This window comes from Strix aluco, chromosome 10, assembly GCF_031877795.1.
Source record: "Strix aluco isolate bStrAlu1 chromosome 10, bStrAlu1.hap1, whole genome shotgun sequence".
Taxonomy (NCBI): domain Eukaryota; kingdom Metazoa; phylum Chordata; class Aves; order Strigiformes; family Strigidae; genus Strix; species Strix aluco.
In genome coordinates, this window is record NC_133940.1 from 19773422 (window position 1) to 19798615 (window position 25194).

At 46.4% G+C, this 25194-nt stretch overlaps 1 protein-coding gene across 18 annotated transcripts in view; it reads right to left on the reverse strand.

Moving 5' to 3' along the window:
* Positions 1–25194, reverse strand: part of MBNL3 (muscleblind like splicing regulator 3) — a 96861-nt gene that overhangs the window by 8179 nt on the left and 63488 nt on the right. For 11 of the 18 annotated variants that reach the window (XM_074834683.1, XM_074834692.1, XM_074834681.1 and 8 more), the window contains 6 exons: positions 17775–17975; positions 16132–16368; positions 8174–8324; positions 5848–5883; positions 3629–3723; positions 2103–2176 (listed from right to left, as the gene is read on the reverse strand). In XM_074834683.1, the coding sequence (XP_074690784.1) occupies positions 2120–2176; positions 3629–3723; positions 5848–5883; positions 8174–8324; positions 16132–16368; positions 17775–17975 (777 nt within the window). In that variant the 3' untranslated portion in view covers positions 2103–2119. Of the gene's footprint in view, positions 1–1678; positions 1823–2102; positions 2177–3628; positions 3724–5847; positions 5884–8173; positions 8325–13702; positions 13783–16130; positions 16369–17774; positions 17976–23725; positions 24484–25194 lie in introns of those variants that run through there. The other 7 variants (XR_012624524.1, XM_074834696.1, XM_074834691.1 and 4 more) reach the window with 7 other exon arrangements.

A 25194-nucleotide genomic window follows, 5' to 3' on the forward strand; every position in this document is an offset into this window, starting at 1 on the left:
GCAAACTGCCCCTCTTGGGATGTACTCATGAAAATCCTCCCCTGAAGGATCTGGTTTCCTGCAGAGTTAGGCTAGCCAGCCTGGCTACCAGGACCTCATCAACCATGGAGGAAAAGAAAAACATTTGCCAGAGCTGTAAGTGTTTCAATTACCCAACTCCCACTCAGGGCAGCTTTGGGAATTGCCCCTCAGCACTGCAGAGTGTCAACCAAGGTCTCTGTCTGACAAAACACTTGAGCACATGCACAATTTCACATGCTCAGGTGGTAGCATGAAATGATGTGTCCTCGAGAGATTTTGCTCACCTTTAGTTTATGCACAGACACAGAGGGGTAATACCCAGGAATGGGATCAAAACACAAATACTGTTGCATGAAAATGGCTGCTGGTGGGTCTGTGAGCACTGGGGATGCTGGGGGACATAGCCCTTTTCTACCAGCCTCTGAGGGAGGTTCATGTCTGCGAGGTGTTAAGAGGACAAGTGCTTTTGGCAGAGCGGTGGCTCACACACGTGCTCACACTGCCCTCATGAAGAACAGGCTCCTTGTCCCACCCAGACCCTCTCCACGCCCAGTGGCCTGATCCCCAAGAAATCCCATCAAATTCAATACGTTGACCCTATGTCTTTAAAGCAAAGGTTTTTCACGGTCCTTAAGAGCACAGTCGATGCTTTGTTCGACAGACTGTGCTGTGCTCTCTATTTACTAAAGAAATATATCCCGTGGAAGTTCCTCACCTACTCTGAAATCACAAACTATTGACAGTGCGAGTTTAAGCACACAAACACACATGAAAGTGAAAAGAATTCAGAAAAAGAAGTTTTCTGAAATAAATGCTGAAAGCAATCTCAAAGAGTTAAAGAATGAGACTCTTCCAATGCAAATGATCTCCTTATCGGGTGGAACAGGCTGTTTTGCATGTGTTATGGAAATGAGTTAACATGTCAGGTGTCACGTCTGTCTGTCTGTTGTTTGGGAGAGCAGTACACCCTCTAACCCAGAACATTTTCGCTAACGGGGATAGCTTGGTGCTCACCCCGACATGAACAGGGGTCCACGGCCACAGTTAGTGGGTCATTTATACATATGGTACTTCATTAAGGTCAGAGTAACTTTTGTCAATTGCTAAAGATATCATTAGAGTTGCTTGCCAAATTAATTTCCAGCATTTAAGTACCTGCCTGTAATACATGACCCAAGGAAGAAATGGGTTGTGTATCTTGTGTATACTAAATGGCCTGCATTGGGAAAATTTGGTGACCTCTTGTTGAATTGGCTGAACTGCTCTTTACTCTCTTGGGGTAAAAAAAACAGTGATGGAACTGAAACCCCCAAGGGGTTTTCTCTCACGAACATCAGCTAACACTCACAAAGAAAAGCAATGGAAAAATGACACTGCTGGTATAGCTGTAAAATAATACTCTGTAAGTCAAAGAAAAGGACAAACTCCTCCATCATTCCCACTCAGAAAAACGTAGCAGCCTAGGGAAGCCCAGGATCTGCAGGCAGGGTGAAGGATATGTTGCTTGTGGCATTCATCCTGGTCTTAAACACATACAAGGACCTCTGAAGAAACCCACCACGAGCCAGGCCCCCACTGCAGCTGAACAGCAGATCTTTGCTCAGACCAAGCCAGCCTTGCAGATGCACAGCAGCTGATGATGACCAATCCTGCTTACCCCAGGAAAGGAAATATGCCACTAACAGCAGAAGAGAAGTTACACCTTTTCAGCTGACTCATTACCAGAGCAGTCTTTACCGTCAATAGTGCAAATCCCTGAGGCACCTGCAGGCAGCTGGGAGCCGTGCAGAGCAAGAGTAACCTGTAAACACAGCCATCAGACTCAGAGGGATGCAAGAAGGGAGGCTGCAAACACCGTAAAACAGGTATTTTAGACACAAGGAAACATTGCTTGTTATAAACCACAGGGCTGGTCTGTATCTGTGCAGCAACCGCTGAATTTCTGTTGAGTTGGCAGAGTGTGAAGCCACTGGGGTCCTGCAGGCTCAGTCCCTCTGCCTGAGCCAGCCCCCCTTCTGGGGGATGCAGTGCCCTTGTACAAAGCAATCCACCGTAAAGAGAAATACCGAAAAGGAACTTACTGTTCTATTGGGAACTTCTACATCTGTGAAACAAACATGCTGCTACTCAGTTCATCTACTGATAACTGGGATATCTACAGCAAAAAAAACAAAGAACACAACACATTAAAACATTGTTTTGAGATCGGGCTGCTCATTCTGTCTTCAGTATCAGGTTAGTAAGTACATCAGTGTCTTACAAAACAGGATCCATTCCCAAGATGTCTATATTTTGCCACACGTTAAGTACAATGTAGCTGCATCACTACTGATGCCTTGTGGAGTACTGGTGATTGTACTGGGATTTTAACTCCATAGACTATAAGTAAGACAGAAATGCCCTGAAACTATCTGGCTGAAACAGGACTCATACAGCCACAGAGCAACGCTGCACAGGAATTTCTGCTTTCTTCTCATGACCAATACAAGTATGAATAAGACCTGCTCTACCTGAAAATAACAACAAAGCACGGAAAAAGACTAGCAATCCCTACAGCAAGCAGTAAAACACTGCCTAGGACTTATGCAGGCAAAACTTCTACTGAAAGCCTTGTGACCTAGAACTAGCAAAAGACTAGAGAATGCCCCCTGAGATATTACTGACCTTCGGCATGGCTAACAGCCTCCTACAGAACAAAGTGACACCCTGTTTTCTTTGCAATAGCTCTAAACCTGAGAGCATGACAAATCAAAATACTAAAATTAGTACTGGGGGGAAAAAGAAAGTGTTTGAAATGTCTCTGGTCTAACTGGGAAAAGTTGTGGCACACCAAATTATCAGGAAGCATCACTAGGACAGGTTGTGCATATACAGTTCAGGACTGGTGCGGAAGCAGCCATCACAACTCAGTATCTTCAGAGGAAAGTTTTGGAGAGAATTATGGCTCGGCAGACATGCATGAAATCCTGTACACTTATGGCAGTGCTACAACGGCACGTACTGCACATCCAGAGTCATTTCTGTAGGGATGGGTGACACGCTACTGGTGTAAATAAGCTTCAGACTTCATAGCCTCGCCCCCGATTTTTTGGTTTTTGGTTGTCTGGGGTTTTTCAGTAGTTTTTAAGAGTCCAATCTTGCAGTGGGGGGAGGTCACTCTGTGTTTCCACTTCCACTTTCCAGCCAGGAGAGGACATGCCAGAATACCACGGGGAAGGATGCTCGGGGTGGTATTTCTGCTTGAGACTGAAAGCAGAAGTGCTGCAGGTCTTGTGCGACAGTACGGTCAGGAGTTTTACATCCCATTTTTTGGGACCCGGGGCAGGTGTTTTTTGGAGAAGCGCCTGCACCCCTGCCAATCGCCCATCCCTACGCTCCGGCCGGGCTCGCTGCCCACCCCGCACATGGCAGGACCGGCCGGTGCCCTCTCACCGATCCCCGGACACACACACGCACACACACGCACACACACACACGCTGCCTCTGTGTGCCCGAGCCTGCGCCGAGCCGAGCAGGTCGGGAAGGCGCTCGGCCCCGCGCAGGATCCGGCCCTCGCCCGGTCCTCGAGATCTGAACACGTGAAAGAAAGCCATTGAAAGGGCCAAACCTGATTGGCGGTAGCTGTTGCAGCGAAGGGGACGCTGGTGGCAGGAGTTGTTGCTGCAGACACAGTGGTGGGCGTAGCACCGTGCATCATGGGCACTTTCGGAAGGGAACCATGGAAGCGACATACGGGAGGGTGGAGCGTATATATTGTTTTGTTTTGTTTTGTTTTATTTTTTTTTTAAATGTAACCATGGCAACATGTGGTGGATTTGGGGGCGTGGCAGGAATCACAGCAACAAGCCATGTGACATCGTCATGAAGGACACATCGGGGCGCAGCATGCAATCACAGTGCAAAGCAAGACAGCGTTGGGAAAAAAAATAAACAAGAGAGAAGGGGAAAAGCCAATTACAATTATAATTAAGGAAAAAACCAAAACATTCTCAACACTTAGTACATTTATAAGCAGAACAATGATGTATTAGACTCCAAGGGCCAAATTTCCAAAGGGGGGAGAGGGTGGGTGTGCTAGCAAAAGCCCACGTCAGCTCGCACCCGTGGGGAGTTAGACACAGCCAGTGCACGTTCCTTTGGGTGGGGACATTTTGGCAAGCGCACCCTCCCGCCCGCCTGGGAAAGCTTGTCCCCTTCCCTCCCCACCCCATCCCCGCCAGCAACCAGAGGTACATGATGCACTTTGCAGCGGCTGCCGCAGCCCTTTCACCAGGTTTTCTTGCCTCTCTCTATCAGGGACGATGTTTCAGCATGGGACAGAGCTGGAGGCACAGCAAACGAGCAACTGGCAGCCCGAGCTCTCCCCGTACAAATTCAGCGTGCTTCCTTTCCACCCTAATTCTAGTGGATTTGGCAAAACTCCCTTCTTGCGGGGTGGGGAGGGATGGAGAGGGGAGAGGGCTGAGAGGGAAAAATACACGAATGCATCTGAACAGCTACAATTTGCAAAAAGAGCATCCGAAAGGACAACACGGCAGCAGGGAGCTCAGCAGCCTCCTGAAGCTGTGCATCCCGCAGAGCACGGTGCTGGAAGGGATGCTCCAGGGCACACATGGGCATCGCCCAAACCTGGGGGGGGGGTGGGGTGGGGGGGTGGGCGGTTGCGGGGCTGGGGACCCTGCTGGAAGGCCTGGCCATCCCCACAAACATGCGCAGGGAAGCAGACTTGCCTTCCCCTCCACCCCAGCAGACACGGCCGGCTGTGGCGGGGAGCACGCGTGCCTGCGGGCTGGGCACGCCCCAGCCATGGGACGTTGGAGCATGTGAGTCGGAGTTTCCTACAGGCAGAGGTGTGTTTGAAGGGCTCAGCTCCCCATCATGCAAGCGGTGTGTCCTCCCTATGCTACAGGGATGGGGAGGTTCGAGAGCAGAGTGCTTAGCCATTCCTGCCAAAGCTTTCAGACCTGCTCCCCGAAAGCCTTGCACCCTCTCCCCGGCTCCTGCTCCCGCCTCTCTCCTCTGGCTGAAGCAGGCACACACCTAGATGCTGGTAGTCTTGTATAACCTTGGTTGGAGGATGAAAGCTCAGCTTTCACCCACACTGCTGTGCCCAGCAACTGTAGACACAGGGGAAGGTCCCTCAAAGACCTGCACAAGTTCCCAGTAAGACCCAGATACTGAGCCTGAACATACTGGATCCTTGCAGCAGCAACGAGCATGTACTCAGCCCTGCCACCTCACTGCATCCCATGTGCACCAGCAGCGGTACCTGCCTTACGGTCCCTTGTACCTGCATAGCTGACACTTCACTAAAGAGAATGAGTCTTCAGCCAGTCCATGGTCTAAGCCCTGCTTCTCTCACTGTACAAGCAGTGCCCTGCTCTAACAGAGGGGCTGACCCCAGATGTGTTCCTCCTTAGCGTCTTTATTAAACCAGTCTCCTAAAATGTCCTCAGAAGGACAACCAAAAATCCAAACTCTAATCCACCTGATGCCCGATACAAAAAAATAAACCAACAGGATCCTCCCATTGCTATTTCCTTTTGTTGCATTACTTAAATGGGTTGTAAAGACATTTAAGTGACAAATTTTTGTCTCTGCAGCGGAACTAAATAAGGGTGGGAACACATCACCTTGGATTCTCTTATTAGTCACACGAAACACTGCACTGCACAGAAATTAAAAGGGATACAACCATTTAAGCCTCAAAGAAGACAGCGGATAGACAGTCACACCACTCAGCCACCCAGGTTCTCACTGATGCATACTAACTTGCTGTCTCTTTCAGATTAGGAAAAGTTGAGAAGTTTGTGTAGAAAAACCTACCAACGCTTGCAGTGGGTGTCATGCACAGAACTGACCCTGCACACCATGCATTGAAGCGTGGAAAGATGAACAAAAGGGATATTTCATTAGTGAAGCTTCAGTGTTAGAAATCACTTTAACTAAAAAGCAGGTATTCTCTTTGCAGCATTCAGTATTTAAGCACATGCAAACAGATTCTGCATATTGGTACGTAACTAGTTTAAACTCAGTTTTAAGAGATCATAGCAAACCAAATTAATTCTTGAATTCTTGGGTAGTAGAGAATATATTTCTTCTCCCACCCTGTATTAAATTATATGATCTATCCTGGAAATTAGGGTTGAGGGTTTTTTTGTAGCGGGTATGTTGATTTCTTTCTGATCATGTCAGCAGAAAACAAATTGCCATTAGAGGAATGTCACACTCATGTTAAAACTGACTTTCCAAAAGCAATTTACTCCTGCAAGCAGGGACCAGGAGTCAAAGTCTCTAGTTTAAGCTGAAAGAGGCAGGTTTCTTCTGGACTTGAAACAATTGTAGTGATGACGTCATTTTGATAGACACCCTGACTTTCCCCCCCATAGCAACCTATGATGCTGATCTCTCAATAACTGAACAGGAGAAACTAAGAAAAGTAACATCTTGCTCCCCCTCCTCATAGTGTCAGCTGCTACTTTCCACTTCTCTGCTTTGCTTTCCAGAGCGCTGCAAAGGCTGAGACCAGATCTGCAGTCTGATGCATAAGGGAAAATGGGGATGCGTAATGTAAATTCATCAGAGATCCGTCCTCTGACTGGAAATTTGCGGCTCTGCCCAGCATTAATGTCCTCAGATGAGAGCAGGTGCCAGCAAATAGACCTGTTATGCATCAGGCCTGCACGTAATTGCATCGCCATGAGACAGGGCACAACAGCACAGTGAGAGTGCTGAGTAAAAGCTAAATTACAGTGCTCACATCAGAAATGCATGTCCTCATGTCAACTTTGGCAACTGTGACCTCAAGGAAGAGGAGAGTGTAGCCAGCTGGGGGACTTGGCATTCTCAAAGGTGTCAGCGTTTCCTGAAGAAGTATTTCGCTTGGCACCTAACAGAGTTGTGGTAAGGTCAGCTCAGCCCATCCCCTCCAAAGCACTTTGCAGAGCACAAGGTGGGAGGCTCTTGCTCAAGTCCCTCCCTCCATCTCTCCATACAAGACTCCACTTCCCTGTAAGAACATCTTGGCAGCTGCTGAGTTCTGAGTGTCTCCAAGTGCTCTCATTAAGGCCACCCGAGCACAGGGTTTAGGTCCCAGCTCTCTAGATCCATGCTCACACCTGAGACAGTTTGGTCTCAGTACAGGTCTGTCTCTAAAGCTTTTCCCCTGACCCCAAGGAACAGCAAGGCCAAGGTCCAGGTCCACTGTGTGTTCACCTTAAGGGGCCAGCCCAGAGAAACACTTTGTATATTTTTGTAAATATCTGGCAAGTGAATACAGCATTAAACATTAAAAACACTGGGCATTCATTTTCTTATTATGCTCTGCAGGGATAATAATGATACTAAAAAACAAGCTGTCAACTCTGGAATATTCCTAATTCAGCCACTTATAATACTTACTACTCTAAGCAGGTTTTGTTTTTCATTTGGCTGCAGTGAATAGAGGTTAATTGGCTAGTCAGCAGTCACTTCTGCCACGTCAATATTTCCAGTCCTATACGAACTGCATCTTTCAATTTTACTCTGAGACCTTAAAGGTACAATAAAAGCTAGGAGTTAAATTGCTTTTAAAAAGCTTAGGCTATCATACTGGTCAAAAGACAAGTAAGAGGAAAATATATGCCTTTTAAGAAGATTACATAATTCGTATTTACTAAAGACAAACTGTTCCCTCTATAAACATCATGGCTGCTGGAGTATGTAGGTCACTGAGATAGAAGACCAGAAAGTCACCTGCAGCTTCAAGTGAGCAGGCATAGAGGTCCACAAGACATTTTAACATGAGTCCACGAGAGTGGTACACAAGAGTCAAAGAATTAATTTGGGATTAACCAGTTGAACCATAAGGAGGAGAAACAGAAAGTATGAATTCAAGAAACATGCAGACATTTTTCTTAGTTCGACCACTTAAAAAAACCCAAAACCAAACAAAAAAGGCTAAGAAGGGATCTTTACAAGTGAAAAGCTCTGAATTGTAGTAGGTGAAGGAAAAAAAAGTCAAATAACAAACGTTAACTTTTCATCCATTTTTAACATGAAACTACATACTGATACTCTTTTGCTAAAGACTCTTACAAATCTGCTCATTAGCTCAACACCTAGGTCATAAAAAAGACAACTACGATGATGGGGAAAGCAAGGAGACACTTACCTGTAGGGATGAATGCAGGCTGTTGCAACTGCATGTTGGCTAGAGCCTGTTGGTAGTGGAAAACGCTTGGGTTAAAGACTGTGGTGGCACCATTGTTTTTTTCAAGTGCTGGCCTCTTTGGTAAAGGTTGAAGTGCACCAGGCGGCAGGGCCTGTGGATAAGGGAGTCATTAAAGACAAGTGGAGTAAAAAAAGGGGCCCAGATGTAGATCAAGCATGCAATGAGTTATAATAGGGGGTCTTGGCTGCAAATCACCTGCAACTGTATCAACTTAGTGAGACAGGAAAGAGAAGAGCAGCTAAATCACAGTAGAAGTAGTAGGTGAAACCACAACTTCACTAGGTAAGCAGTTAGTAAATGCACCAGGAGAAGGGGCAGAGTCCAGAAGGAGGAGGGATGCTAAGGGAGCCTTTCAGCAGGACTGACTTGGGCACACAGGAAAAAAAAGCATAAGGAGAAGGAAGGGGAGAGGTGATCACCTGGACAGGATACTACAAAGAGCAGTTGCAGGCAACAAGCATTTAAAAAAAAAACAGGTAAGAGAAATATAGTAGATGACTATTTAAAAACAAGAAGATTAGCGTAAGCGACAAATGCCATGGAAAAAAAGGGATGCTTGCCTCTGTTCCAACACCTGCCTACATGTATGTGCACATGTGTGGAAGCGTGCACACTTGCATGCAGCCAACCCATGTGTCCAGGTGGTAAAGCGGTAGCTGTTGCCAATTACACGCACAATGTTACGTTCATAGTAAAATGCGTTTCCACTTGTTAGTAGAGAGGCTGAGCAACATGGTGAAAACCAGGGCTGATTCTCCACCACTCGCACCAGCGGCACAGCTCACCACCAGCATATTTGGACTTGCTCCCAATTTCCAGAAGGCGGCCTCCAACAGTTAAGTACGGCTTGCTTGCTATTAACAGTGGAAAAAGCCATTGACAAAGGTGGTGTTCGAACAAGATTTGGGTGGGCCTTGCTATCAGGCAAATCCCCTCTTTTTGTTCTATCACACCACCAAGCTTCTTCCAGCCTGTCAAACCCGTTTCATGATCAGACTTGGTAAAAAGCATTAACCCAACTCAGGAACTTTTCTCAGTGAGTTACTCATCATTCACCCAAGCATGTCTCAACAGCAAAGTAGCATGTCAGGTTCTTAGGAGACAGGAATGTTTCTAATGATTTACAGCTTTTCATTGTACCCAAGTAGAAACCACATTTTTTTCTCCACATTGTGATAGAAAAGGGTCCTTTTAATTATGCCCTGCAGTCCTTTTGCACGTAACGCTCCCATTGACGTCAATGAGATTTACGCACGTGGAAGTCATGCAGAATCAGGTCATTTCTGCCTAGTTGTTAATCTATATCATGTATCAAAGCAATGGCTGAAAAACAGGGTTATCACTCCATTATTTTTTTTCTAATAGGTAACAGTGAAGGGTAGGTAATGGAGGAGGTTTAGCTAATGAAGGGTTAAGGCTACAAACACACAGTACTTGGAAGTACTTGGAAGAAAGGACACAAGTAAAGAGATTTTAAAGCATTAAGAAGATCAACACACAACAGAACATAAGTGAAAGCTTGCAACAGTTTGTCACCATCTAGAAACAGGTTTCACTTTAAATTTAATTTGCTATAGGAGACTGCTCATCTGAGAAATGTTAAGCAAGATACTTCCAGGCAAAACATTACTCCATCCTATCTCTATTCACATGGTGGCTTTTGGCTGGTTTTAATATTAAAAAAAATTAGAAGAAGAAATTGCATTTGCAAAACTGCCCTCAGACATGCACACATCCTCTGCTAATGCTAGCAGGCATCCAGTGCCAGCATTAGGACTTAAACTTTCCAGATTTCTTCTGGCTAGTACCAGAAGAGCAGTCAAACACAGGACAACATTCTCAGACACAGACACCAAAATCTTTTGCTTAAGGTCTATATTTCAGGATGAGGTCTTTTACATAAAGATCTAAGAGTTTCCATATCTAGGTAAGCCCTCATTGCTATCTATGTTAAATCTGACTGTATCTACAGCTCGTCTATTTTATGATGGCTACATGAATGTTCCTCCAGGCACAGGACAGATCTGCAGCTTGCAGAAACTGAAGTAGCTCCACATACATCAGAGGTGTTTTACAGATCTACAGTGACTGAAGAACTGCTGCTTAAATTCATGCTCTTTACTGTGCCTGATTGCTAAACATTCTTTTTCAGACGCTTCCAAAATCTGCCTCAAAAAAAATTACTAATTATAGTAAAGCAACTGTGCCAGGCACATAATGGACTTTTGACTCCTTGCTTCTTGGCCAAAGACTGCCACGACCCCAAAAACCCCATTATCCCATAATGGCAGTGCCAAAAGCAGAACAGCTGAAGGCTTTGAGACCTCGCCGTGATGTTCTGGCTCTTTACAGGACAATTCCTGAGCCCAGCATTGCAGTCACAGGGAGCATACAAACACCAACAGGCCACAGGGATGTCAATGCACAATGGACTACCCCACTGTCTCTCTAACATCCATTCCTCCTACCTGTTACAGCCCCTTGGGAGCAAAGAAGAGAAAGGAGCTACGGCAGTCCCACTACTGCTCCTTGAACAGCACCTCTGGGAAATGCCTGAACAGCAGGTGAGTGGAGAAGCCCAAATAAATGCAACATTTCCACAGTCTTCTAAAGAAACAAGCACACTGCAGCATCTGCTGTGCAGCCTGAAGGCTAGCTCTGCCATGTGGGCTGTGTGGGCACAGGAGCCAGGAGCCCTTCTTGGTCTGCTTCTGGTTTGACACAGCCTTCTGAGTCACCTCTCCCATCCCAGCAGCTGGGGGAGCATTTGTACAGGAGCATGCCCTGAAGATGTGCTCCTCCTGTTGCCAACCAATCTTATTTTAGATATTAAGGTGCAGGAGGGCCCAGGGGAACAGAAGAATCTGGCTTCACCACTTCTTCAGTCCTTGTCTTGAGGTAAGAGCTCCAAGCCAGGACTACACTCACTGAAAAGTCTATCTACAAATACCTGGGAGAGGTGTCTAAAACTGCACGTAATGAAGTTGGTCCAATACAGCTCCTGCACAGGGATCTGGCAGGGACACATGAGCAAACAACTGTGTCTCATTTGAAACGGGCCAGAATTTTGTCTCGGGACCTGCAGGAATTACAATAACTCACAGGGATACAACATTTCTGTCTTGCACCATGTCTTGGTTCTGAAGGAATCCCCCAGGTGTTCCTACAAAAGGCAACAGGAGACTCCTCACCACGTTTTGACCTTACCGAATTCTGTAGCAAGTGCCTCCCCACTGCAGGACAGGAGCTAGACTAAACCCTTGTAGCAAAGAATTTACTTGGCAAGTTTTCCTCATCCTGCTGCTTGTGATTCCCTCTGGACAAGCTCTGACCATCACAGATGTAGCAGTAGCCTTTAACAGTAACTTTTTCCAACTTTTTTTTTTTGTCTGTGTGTTTGTGTGCACACATGGGTATGCAACCTACGCAACATGATCAGACCATCTGCACAGGTGAAAGGGTTAATTCAGGTCAGTATCCATGTGATAGCTCACACTGATCCCAATGAACAATTCCCACTATAAAAATGCCAGGCAGCCTCCCATTTTTGGGCTAGGAAAGCCACATTCCTGCTGGAACATAAGCATCTGAACAAAGAGGTTTGTGCCACTTCTCTGCATGGCGTGGAGAGCAATCTTTCAGCATGACTGACAGATAAAGACGCACTGTGTGCCAAAGTCAAAATTTCCCACGTGCTGGTTAACAACCCTCTCTTGTTATTTTTTGCAAGACAAGAACTGGATTAAATCTTTGCAACAAACAATTTAATTGCAACTCAAAGTTCCCGTCAGATCGCTATCTCCTGGGAGCAGATCACACTTTCACCCCTTTGCACTTAGCAAAGAGGGGCTGGGTCTGCATCTGGCTTGGTGCTTCAGTCCAAGGCATGACAAATACAAAATGATCTGAGAGAGGGCAGAGGCAGCGCCCATTCCCTGGCAGGCAGCAGAGCAATCTGAGTAGTTTCCTCTGAAGATTATACATGCTCTTATCACCACTGTGAATCCTTCTCTGGTGCAGCCTTCCTGAAGGGTTCACAGGAGGTGACATATTCCAACAACACAGTTGCAAACCTTCAGATGTTTCAGATCAGGAAGGCTATTAAAAGTAACTTATCTGATGGGGTTTTGTTCAGTGGAGGAGGTCAGGAGGGTAGGGGAGTTAAAGGGCTTTCCCATTCTCTGCCAGACAGCATCTCCTTGGAGAGGTGGCTCTTGAAGAGGGCAGCAAGGCGCCATGCAGATCACTGCCTGCGCTGGCTTTGGGGCTGCACCTGTGCCAGCCGTGAGCAGTGGGGAGTGAGAGGCTGTTACGCCATTTAGAGCGTAATTCCACGACCGCTGGTGGAAGTTAGTCCCTAGCAAGCCTTCCTACTGCTGCTGCTTAAAACAAGCCTCTTGACTACTTAAAAAAAGCCCAAAACAAGTCTCCAGAGGGGAAGAGGATTGGATCAGACTCTGCTTCTTAGCCCTGGGAATGAGGAACACCACCAGCTTGAAGGTTTCAGGGCTCCTCTGAGTCCCTTCTTCCCTTTCCCCCCTATAGCTAGGTGACAGGAGTTGGTTTTTTTAGCACGTATTGTATCCCTCGTTATTTGGGGTGAATGGGAAGGAGTTGTCTTCTGTGGAGCCAGGACTGACAGCAGACTGGGAGAATGGCTTTTGGCTCACTATGAGTATCATGAAAACAGGTAAAACATATTTGAGACTCAGAATATTAATCGAAGGTAGCTTATATGAAGACAGCTTGAAGACAGAAGCCTGGTGAGAAGATCCTGTGCCTGAGACTGAAGGAAAACACACCCAGAGCGAGGCCCCTTTGCTGACACTGTCCCACTGGCGTATGGGGGGAGGAATCAGAGGCAGAGCCAGCTGTAGCAGCAGCCACCTCCCCAGCTTACTGAACACACGACCGAAGTCCTGCACTGCACCTGCTTCAGTTCCCAGCACAAATCTCTGAAGGTGCTGCTTAGCTCTTGCCCTCCTAAATTCGAGTTGTGCCTACTGCACAGAACACCCTTCTGCAGGGCAGTACCAGCATAACACTGCCAGGCAAGGCTGCGCTGTTGGGCGTACCATGAAAAGTTGCTGGATCTGTCCTGCACCACCCAGTCCTCCAGCATACTCAGCACACTGCAGACTTAATGAATTAAATTCTCACTGAAACATTGCGTCTCGTGAATCCAAAGCTGCTGCTGTTTGGAAAAACACTTCAAAACCCAGAGCTGACTCCCTCCAAGATTATTCACTGCCTCCAAAACACATCCAGGCTTCCGGAGGCAAAGCTCAGATGGTTAATGAATGGTGTGTGGGGCGCAGGATTGGCATGTCTGAACGCACACTGGAACATTTCTGGCCGGGATGGGCAGTCTCCCCAGGCACTAAACTAACACAACAGACCAAGTGCAGAAGGCTTTCATGCAGACTAAGATGGTTACGTGCAAAGCGAGAAGGTGAAAGGTCCAAGTACCAGGTCAAAGGTTGCCTCGAGCGGTCGCTTCAGTGATCTGACAGCTGGCTGAGTCTTAATTAGCAGGCAGCGAGCACATGATGGCAATGGGCCAGGGAGGGGGGGTCAAGCACAGTAACAAAAACAGCAAGCAGAGGTGTGTCAAGAGAGAGCAACATTTTGGAGAGGCGAAGAGAAAAAATAAAAATAAAAAAGTGAATGCATTATACAATATATTAAAGAGACGAGGCATGCACAATGTGGGGTGGCTGAGTAATTACCTGGCCTAGCGGCTAGTCAGCTATTTTGCCTCGGTAAGTTTTAAAAGTAAAGAAATGTCAAGACGGGAACATGTGCTTTAGAGCATCTTCACTGTGGGCGGCACAGCAGGTCAGGAGCGCTCAGGGATTAGCACCTGCAAGTGGACTTGCACTGGGCTTCAGCCCTAATTCTGCAGCTACAGGCCATGCAGGGTCAGCAGGAGCGCTTGTGGCAAGGGAAGGACCACTGGCAAAGAAGGGAGGTTCAAGCGCATGCTCAAGTGCCATCCTGAACTGGGGACTGAGCCTGACCCAGTTCATCTGACTGTGCTGCACTGACTTCAGCCAAGCAGGAGCGAGTAAAGCTACTACTTGTGCATGTCAAGTAACTGCAGGATTGGGTCCCTCAGAAATAACTTCTGAATTTAGTTTTGCAGTCATTCCAAATCTATTCTGGAAGGTACACCCATTTGTCTGGCATATGTTTTTTGATCCAAGAAAACTGGGCAGCATTCTTCCCTTTATTAAAGTCTTACTCTTCAATAGGTACAGTAAATGCATCAAACCTTGAAAAGTCAATGAATAATATAAGCTGTTTTGGTAGCTGGGGTGATGCAACAAGCAATCAATAAATATTTTAAAGGTTCTAGTTAACAGCATACAAATAAGGTTAATTACATTTTTAAGAGAAGCTAGCAGCATGAATAAAACATGCATTGGCTTTGGTTAAGTAGCAGTGTCCTAGATAATTAGTGAAAAAGTAAAATCCAATTGTAAAAAACACGAGTTTCATTTCAGAAGATTCTTTTTCAACAGACCTGTGCTGTTGTTTCAACAATAATAAAAATAGTAAGAAATGTAGTCAATTCTGCAGGACAAATAAATACTGCAGTATATATTTGTTCTTCAAATTACATTCCAGGTAATACTGATGCTACAAGGAGGGCAGTTGTTTAATTTCTAGAATTGTCCTGGTTTTGCATTATGTTTCACAATGAATAAAAAGCAACCTCTTCTTCTGTCTTTAAAAAAAAGATATTTAGAAAAATGTTAGTAGTCTTACTTCTAAATAAAGAAGGAGGGAAGAACCTTTTTAATATTATTTTTTAAAAAAATAAAATCACAGAAGAGATGAGGTTGGAAGGGACCTCTGGAGATCATCTAGACCAACACCCTGCTCAAAGCGGTGTCAACTAAAGCAGCTTGGTCAGGACTGTGTCCAGGCAGGTTCTGAGTATCTCCAAGGATGGAGCAACCTGTTGCAGTCCTTGATCACCTTCACTGTAAAGATGTTTCTTTTTACGTTTAAATGAAATTTCCTGAATTTCAATTTGTGCCCATTGCCTCTTGTCCTTTCACTGGGCACCCCAGAAAAGAGTCTGCCTCCACCTTCTTTACACATTATACATATAGGTAAGATCCCTCTGGGCCTCTTCTGCCCTCCCCAGATGAACATCCCAGATCTCTCATCCCTGGAATAAATAGGTGCCATTAAAGGGAATTCAACAGAATGGCAAACATTTACTCCAGCTAGAATTTTATGTGGAAAGCCTCCTTGACTTGTTGTTAGAACTGTAGGTATTAGAAGTCACAATTCAAATTAAAATGCAGGTGGGAACCATCTCTACCAAGTCCAAAGTATCAGAGGTCTGGAAGTTACCCTTGGTTTGAGTCTTGTCATTTCACTAAGCCTTGGCAAAGGTATCAGGCACAAGTTTGCTAAGCTCAAACAACTGCTACCTTGTCTGCTTTTAAGTCAGTGGAAATTTTGCTACTGACTTCAACAGGCTAGGATCTCCCTACAAAGGATGTATTATGGGATGGGCAGTCTTTGCTTTCATTGTGTACTGAGGAAGCTAAACTGACACCTATGACATAGCCATGGAAAGTGTTGGTTCCAAGTGCTGCTGTACTTGCTCATGTCACTTGTTCATATCACATCACGATGTCACGTCAGAAAATCATGGGGTTTGTCACCACGTCCCTAACTGGTGAGATGCATTGTGCCACTCAGGGCTTCATGCTATGGTGAGCACACAGAAGGGATGAAGAGATGGGATTCTTATCGCACATGCTCTCAGCTCTCTAGTCAGCCATTTACAAAGCACTCTACTTTTCCACAAACGACACATATGACACAAATGAAATCTCTTAGCAATGGAAATACAGTTTGAGAAGAGCTCTACTTACCATTGCAGCTGCAGCTGTCTGGTTCACCTGGTGTTGAGCTGCCTTGATTTTGGCTTGCAGGTGTGCAGGGGGATGAAAGTACTTGCATTTCTCCCTAGAGCATCGACCTTTGATGTAATCCATGCAAACTGTAACAGTATTTTCATTTGTGTCTATCATTGCAATATCTATAGGGTGAGCATAGCGGCAATCATTCTCACCACGTGTGCAATTTCCACGCTGAAACTCTCGACAAACCTTAAAAGAAAGTCACATTGTTGAGCAGAACATCAAGTTACTCAGTATTTTCAACACAGAGTATCAGTTCAGTTGGCCACATTAAACCATATGTGTATTCTAAATCCATGCTCATCTTGGGTATCACATATACCAGCAGTCACAGGGGCAACTGGTGCTACTGGAAACTGGTTCAGTGTATGAAAAAAACCACAACGTTAACAAGGCCAATTACCAAATGCAAGTGAAGTACAGAATTTGTTCAGAATGGAAAGTGACCGCAGGAAGTCAATGTCATTTTGCCAAAACTTTGGAGCTCAGGATTCCTCCCCTGCCTCTAACGCTTAAATGTTAGTAACTCCTGCCATTTGTGTCTCACCTGGATTATATATTTGTTACAGAGCACACTCTTGGGTAGGACATTTAATTCTAAATGTTGCATGCTGCTGTTATTTGCATTAAGTACCTTTTCTTAAATATGAAGAGCTGCTTTCACATAAATAGTCTCACCCTGGTGTTACACAACAGTGCATTTGATTACACTGCAACGTGTTTGTAAGGCGTTGCCGAAATTGCTAGCTTTACGAAGATCTTGCAGATCCTCATAAGTTATGACCACTGAAGCATCAAAGGCAGAGAAAAAGGTTTCACAAAATGGATCTGCAAGGTTTCCTTGTCTGAGAAACTGAGAGAGATTGTTGAGGACTATAGCTGGTGGCGTAGATCACGAACCAGTGCACTATCAGACTGAGTGTGGGGAAAGGTGAGACGTCAGTAAGGCAATATAAAGTACATAACACGAAACAATGTGTTTTGAAATTACACCCTTCTCCACCACCTTCCTGTGTTATAATTTACACCTGCAGGAGCCTCTGAATTCAGGTCCTCGGCCCTTATCTCCTGCAGAGCCTCTGCTTAGGGTTTGAAAGACATTTACAACTCCTCCAATACTAAGTCCCAGCATGCCCAGCCAACTGGGGGGGAGGAGATGTCTTTCCAATGCCCCATACTCACCACTCCCAACAGTGTAATGCTTAAAGCTTTCTGTAAAAGCTGAATAAGCCCATCCCTAGACAAGGAAAGTGTCTGTTACTTCCAGAACATCTCCTACTCAACTAGTGAAAGGGCAGACCATCTGCTTGCATTTTTTTAAGTGTGGCAGATCACACACAGAAAACAACAACCCCAGCCCTGCTCTAACACCCACTGAAATCAGAAGAGTGAGTGCTCCCAAATTTCCAGTGACTTCCAAGAATTTGGGATCAGGCCCCACATGAGAGTCTGCTCAAGCAGAGAGCAGCAGCCCTGTGATAGGTAAGCTGCAAGTTAAAATCTGCACTGTGTTGCACCAGGTCATTCTAGCAGAGAGCAACAGCTGTTCATTCTGTTCATTCCCATCAGCAGTATCATATCAGACGTCCAAATACCTCCAGTTTATCCGTACGCATCAGTTTCTGCCCAGCAGAGCCTCCTGGTACTGTAACAGTAGGATTTCCGGAAACCAGGACAGGAGTATTTGGTAAAAGCTCTGCGGGAACCAATCCCATCCCAGGAGAAACATGACTCAGGTAGGGACTAAAAGCCATCGTGGGGCTTGTTGCAAGTGATGGAGTCACAGGAAACGTTGTCTGTGTATAGAAAAAGGAAAACCAAAATATTAGTTAAAAAGCTCTGTCTTGGATTACCCATCAAAGCCTTGCATCACTTCAATCCTTTTAGACCATTTGATTAGCAACATCAAAATGCTGTGCTCTCCAATCTATTCATTTATCGTCATTTACTTGTGATCTATTCACTTCTCCTGACTCACAGATTTGTGACTCATCCTGAACACAAGGCATCTTTATTTGTCAGATCAAAGCATATTGATGATCTTTATAGTTTAATGACACAATTAAGGATTTCATGCCAGCAATTAGGGCAGGCCCAAATTAAACAGACTTCTCATTCCCAAATAAATGTCTCCGTTTCTAAATGTCTACACTGCAATGCTGTACAGAGACCCCAAAGTAAACTGCAGCTTCAGGACCCAGAAGCAGGTAACCCCATTAGCCACATGGTTGAATTCACTATCAGCCTGCACTGAGCTCCATGTTATCATGGCTAGTGTGGCTCAGGTAGACAAAAGGGATCATTTAAGAGTCGAGTGAGGCATCTCTGCTACAGTATGCTTGTAAGTCTAGCATTCTGCATATCTGGGGTTTGTTTCAGACTGTCAATAGCCTCTGAGCAAAAGCAATTTTGCAGGAGTATCCCAAGCCTATGCTCCATGTGAATGGCAGCAAGAGGACACCAAACTCACTTGTGTCACAACATGCCAGACCTCATGGCTTTGGCAAGAGCAGGTGGGTCACGGGCTTGGAAGAGCCATGGACAGAATGCACCAGATGAGCAGGTGGGCCAGTACAAGGTCCAGGACCCCACCTGGGCTGCAAGGAGCAATGGTCCCATGAGGAGACAGAACAACGGGCCATAAAGATCTTGACTGCTTCAGATCCCTAAATTGTGTTAGGCAGGCCCTCCAAGCGCAGCAGAGCTTCAGTGCTGGTGGCCAGGGCCACTTCCCCAGCCTGAACTGCTCCAGCAGCAATGGCCTGGGAAAGGAGCTGCTGTTCTGCCAGGCAGATGAGATCACACAAAGCTCCTAAGCAGGTGCTCAGTTTAAAGTCTGTGAATAGCCCCTGTAGCCAGGGAGTTTGTGAGATTTTTAAAGCACCAGATCCAAGGTGTATTTGGGAATGCAACCAATTCCACCTGATGAAAAATCCCCCCTGCCCACCCCAAAGACCAGAGCCTGTAAGGCAGCACTCCTGCTCCTGCAGCAGGGGCTTGCGCAGCCCCCATGGGAAGCAGTGCAGGACTTGCAACCTTCTTTATTTTCCCTTCTGTCACCTCTCCACTGTGAACTCACAGGTATACGTGATGCCGTCCTCAGTAGCTAAAACCTCTACTTGGCAATAAACGCAAGTGTGCTTACCAAATGGCCTGGGGCATTTTTCTGGCCACACACATCATTCCCTCCTTGCTTTTATTTTGGTACTTCTAGTCCTGTGGGCTTCTAAAAGAAACCACATGTGGACAGTATTTCTCAACAGCATCTTCATCCCAGTACTTTCATACACTCAGAAACACTTTGCTTGTTGCAATCTGGAAGAAGCTAGCCCAGAGTAACACCAGCCAAGATGTCCTAACCTATCTTTAGCTTAATGATGCCTCCTTCCTAAGGTCAGAGTGACAGCAAGCAGCTCCTGAACTGACAGGAAAGGGAGGTCACAGCCAGCATACGTCCTGCTTTCTCCTCCTCAGTGAGGAGGCACAGCTTTCTGAATCAGCAGCGCTGGGTGCTTTAAGTGTAGCAGAACCAAATAACCTTCTCTCTGGGAAGGATTTCCAATTTTCCTTCGTTTGAGGCTGAGTCAAGCCCCGCTTCAGCTGATGGGAAACCTTAATCATTAAACCCAGAGATTCTCCAGTCCACAGCCCTTTATTAAATCATTTTCTTCTCTCATTCAGTTCTCTGTGGCTCCCAGACATTTTACACCTTTTGCTGCTAGAAAAGCTCTTTAAGGATCTTCAAATGCTGTGACTCCCTGAACACTTTAGTAAGAAGGCAGCATCCATTAGACTGTTTTCTTTTGTGCCAGCACCAGTAATTACAGTGGCATCTGCTGAACTTCTGTCACCATTCGCACTGTAAATGCTATTTTAAGGAACTCCTCCAGCCTGGCCAGTCTGCACAGCATTATGCTGGGGCCTGACATGTTGTCAGCACTTGTTTTATGTACCCACAGTAGCCCAAACCTTGCAGCACACCTGGCTTGCACAAATCTACCCCATGTTTTTCCAGCACCTAATACAGCAAGAGTCCTGGGTATCCTGACAGAGCAGGTGTGGCAAAGACATTGCTCCAAAATTTCAGAAAATCCTTTGAAGCAGGCTTCCCCTGCCTGACCTCAAACACAACAAGGAGCCAGCCCAAGGACCTAGCTGGTTTCTGAGATGGAGGGGAAATGTTCCTCCCAATGCTCAAGCAGAGGATGTCATGGCATTTGTGCAGACAGGGAGGAAGGCTGGGGGCTTGCAATGCCTCACACTGAGTGAATTCACCAGAAACCAGTGGGAATGGATGTGAAACGTTCACGAAGAGATGATATACCAGCCTCTCCACCAAAACCACTATGAACTGGGAGGCAGGTCCTGGTCCCTGAAACACAGTCCCTACCTCCAAGGCCATTCCTCAAAAGCAGCCCCTCTCCTCACTGGGAGCACCTGGCAAGGGCTAATGGATCCAAACTCAATCTGAAGCAAGTGGAGGAAAGAGGTCCATGAGGAACAATTGATGAGTACAATCTACTCATGATCCTGGAGACCAGCAGAGGGGTACATGAAGGAGCAGGACGGGTTTTTATCACTGTCGCTGGTTGTTCACCCACTTCTATGCCCTGACATCTGCTGCTGTGTTCCCAAGGTTTCACAACCGCTTCTTCTGCCCGCCTGAACCGTGCGCTTGGTGCCGCTGATGGAAAGCGACAGCTCTACTCCACACCCTGCCCACGGGCAGGGGACTGACACTCAGCAGCCGTGCAGGCATTTTCAGCGGATGCACAGCCAGAGAATGAGCAGACCTCACTCAACACATTAAATCTAGAAGAGCTGGGGTTTTAAGTCTGAAGTGCGCTAAGCGCACTGAAAACTGCTCCTTTGTAAGCTGGCATCAGGGAGCTCTGTATTTATTGTGGCTGATGAGGGGAAAAGATGGGCTGTGCTCATTGCCAGCCCTGACTGCCTGTCTTGGATTGGGAAATCCAGTCTGGCTCATGCATCAGCACCAGTAATAAAGATGCTGCCAGCCAAATCACTCCTCCCTTTACGTCTGTGCAGGTCCCCCGTGCCAGGCCTGTCCTGAGGGAATTCAAGTGAGTTTCTTCCTTGCAGCCAGAACCCAACTGTAATTTTTACTCCAAACAGCACTGCTCTCCCCAACATGCCTCCCATCCACCTCTTGTGATTGCACCCAGCCAGGAGATCCAACAGATCAATATTATGACTGTACACTAAAAAAAAAAAAGTCTCAATTTAGCTTCTGGTGTGTTCCAGGGCAAAACAAAAGGATTGAAAGTATCACCACTTACCCCACTTACCCCTGCTGTTCCCCTTAGAGCTCTTGCAAATTCAGGAAATACAGGGGCAGGTTTCCTTGCAAAGTAACTTTTATTAACCATAGCATATGCAGACACTACTAAGTAACTCCTGAGCAGAGGGAAACAGGCTACAGTGCAGCAGCAAAGGGGTTCAGACTGGTAGCAGCTCACAAGACTGGTTTACTGAGTATTAAAATGCTTATAAGAAAAAAAAAAAAAAAAAAAAGGCAGCTGAAATGGCTGTTGTGAGAACACATCTCAGGGGGAAGGCTGCCAAGGACTTCAACAGCTCTGAGCTTCTCACAGACCCCGAGCATGGGAACTGTTGGGTTGAAGGTGTGAGCAGAGAGAAGGGACCATCCCAGGGAGGGGCATTTGTCACCACCAGTGGTGACAGAACCTGGAACAGCTGATTTTGTTAACAAACTAGAAGTTGCATTCAATTTGCCTAGCAGAAATTGTGCTAAAGCTAGAGAAGAAACACAGAGTGGGTGTGAAGAGGAAGGCAGAGGAGCGGCTGGTGTTTTGTCGAACACAAGCGCTGTCTCAGCTGGGAAGTGTTGATTCTGAGTTACCTCAGACCCTAAAAAGGGAAAGCCTGAAAATGAGAGACCCAGTATAAATACAGAGGTGTTGATGGGATGAAGGAGGGGAGACAGGTCACTGCTAAGCAGCTACACATGGAAAGCACACAAAAAACAGTGGCAGCATTTATTAGTATGGTGATAGAAACATAGAAGATAAAGATCTTGTACTGACAAGGCTGAAGACCCTGATACTGAAAACATAATTGATGCTGTTCAGAAAAAGCAAAAACCTGTGTTCCCCTCCAACGCAACTGCACGGGGCTAGCTGTAAAATCACCCCTCTAACGTGATGGCTGAGCATGCTGGAGTGAATCCAACTGGCCAAAGCATCCAGCTACCTACCACCACAGATGCTTGTTTCCCCAATCAGACCACAAAGGCACACTCCCAGCTCAAAGGATCTCTCATTTGTGGGCTGCTGTAGTGTAAAAGTCAGGTGTTAACACCCCACAGCACTGCCTCTTGGCAGACACCAGCTCCCGGGTGGGCCAGGGTATGTTGTTTATTCATTCCTAGGGTGCCTTTGACTAGAGGCTGAGATAAAGATCAGTTTTTTCCTGCATGGCACAAATGCATGCCCAAGACACCTGTTGAAATCTGCTCCAGCACTTGTTCCAAGCATCACTGGCCAAGCAAGTTGCTCACCCTGTGCTTTTAACTTCTCCATCAGCACCAAGGGGTGGCAGCAGGGTCCCGCTGCCCCAGGAGGGGACACAGGGCTGGGTTAAACTTTGGGTTGTCTTCAGGGTCATGGGTGACTCAGAGCTGTCAAGATAGTCCTGGCTACAAAGACCTTGACAGGAAGAAAAGATGAAGAGCCTGTGAAAACAAAGAGAGCTCAGAGAGGGGAAACAACTTCCCAAGGCAGCAGCAGAGGCAGCAGCAGGGCAGGAGTGTAGGCAGGTGTGTCAACACTACCATGCTCTATCCAACTGCCTGCTCAGATGCAGCTAACAGGGCAGCGCCATGCAAGCCACTGCCCTACTCCACCAGGTCAATTCGGAGCTGGTGCTGAAGCACCCCCATGGCCAGCTCCAAAAGCCTGTTTCGCACTGCTGCAAAGGGACAAAGCAGAATGGACAGGGTGGGCATCAGGCCCAGGGTGCAGCACTTTTTGGGTGGTCTTTCTTTGGCACACACATGGCTCAAAGAGACCGTATCTGAGAAACCAGACACAGCTTTGACCAAAATGGCTTTCCGTATTGATGCCAGAGCCCAGCTCTATCCACCTTCAACCTGACTTTTACACCATCCAACAGAGAGGCACAAAACCAGCCCAGAGAGCTTCCAGCACAGCTCAACCAAAGCCAGCAGTCAAGGTGAATCTGGACTTTAAAGTCAAAACTTTACTAAAGTCTTCCTACTTGGCACCTACATGGTCTCTCCAAGGTCTCTCCCAGACAAATACACCATGCTGAACAAATAGACTGCTCCATGTCCTTGCCTGACTTGTTTGAAAGTGCTGTACGAAGCAGTCTGTTTAAAACTGCATCACAGGCACCAAACGTTCACGTGATTCTCAGCTTTGCACAAACGGTTAGCAGCAACATCAGAGAGCAACCAGAGACATCAGAGAAATAAGCTCACACTAGCAACCATTAATTCACACCTAGTAAGCCTTCCGTGAGCAGCGTGCAGCAGGCAGCCCACCTGGGACATGGTTCTTCTCCAAGCAGCACCTTCATTAAACAGCCATCATCAGGGTCCGGTCTCTCGGTTCAACGAGAAGATTAGCTCTTGCTTGGATGTCAGCGGTGGTGCAAGAAGATCTGGCAGTGAATGTTTAGATGGAAGCTCATGGACAGACATATTCAATGCCATTTCAGGAAGCATGGTGAAAAGCTGCTGTGTCAAGTGCTGGGCTTTTTTTTTTTAGTTTTGTGGGGTGGTTTTGGTTTTCTCTTTTTCTTTTTTTTTATATGGTAGCTTTTCTGGTGAAAATGCACTTTAAAATGTCTAAGCATTCAGCTATTGTTTGGAGCTATTAAGCACGCTGTTCCAAATCTCGTCTCTGGCAAGCATCCCAATTAAGCAGGCATCCCGTTGATCAGCTTTCTGATCACATGGGATTTGTTCTGCTGCTGCATCTGATATAATACTTTCTGCTTTGAAGAATTTCATGTGTAGCCAGGAGGCGGCCCCACCCTTCTCATTTAGAGAGAAAAAAAAATTCTCAAAGCCTACTTCCACTGGCAGCATCTTCAGGAAATCAAAGGCAGGTGAAAAAGCAATCTCTTGTTTGTCCTGAAATTGGTGTGGAGCAAGTCGGGCAGCAGGAATTAGACCAAGAGCTCGTCTACTCTGAGCAAAGTGTGGGAAAGCAGGAAGGGAGCAGTCATTGCAGAACAGTTTTTTATTTTTCTTCTTCGCCCATGTCTCTCTCATGGCACAATTTAGAAACCAGGGACCTTTCTCATCAGATAAGGTTACCCCTGAAATGAGAGCACTAATAAGACAAACCATCAGATTTAGTCTCAGAGGCAATTTAAAAGGAAGGACTGGAATTGCAGGAGGAGTGATCTGGACCTGCAAGACTGCAAAATGGGAAGATGGGAACTTTCCAAAGAGGAAATCCCAAAGATGTTTTGAATAGCCAGCCAAAGCGTCCACTGTGAATTCCCCACAGAGGAAAACCCCAAACAGGAAAAGTATGCTTTGGTACAGGGCTAGGAAATCAGTGCTACCATTTTGTGGGAATTCAGGATTTCCTTCTCATGCTCATGTACTTTCGTGAAAAGTGAACTCCACAAAAAGAGGTGCAAAGATCACAGCAGATTAGAGTTTAAGGTACAGAGCAGCTAAAGAATCCTGTGGCCCATTTTCTCTTCTGCCTCACTTTTCCATCTTCGAGACGGGAAGAATAAACAGCACTTCCCTAGCTTACACGGCAGGGTGAAGATAAAGCTGCTAACACACACGCAGGATGACCAGAGTGAGGGTGCACATGGAAGAGCCTTCACAAGACAGGAGGAACACACCAGACTGAGGAAATGTCTCAGCAGGGTGGCAGAGCACCATCATGGAGGGACACTGGCCAGCTTTCCCTCCTGAAACACAGAATCATTGCAAGCTCTTACACCGAACAGCACAGCAGCATCCAGCAAGGAAGAAACCTCCAC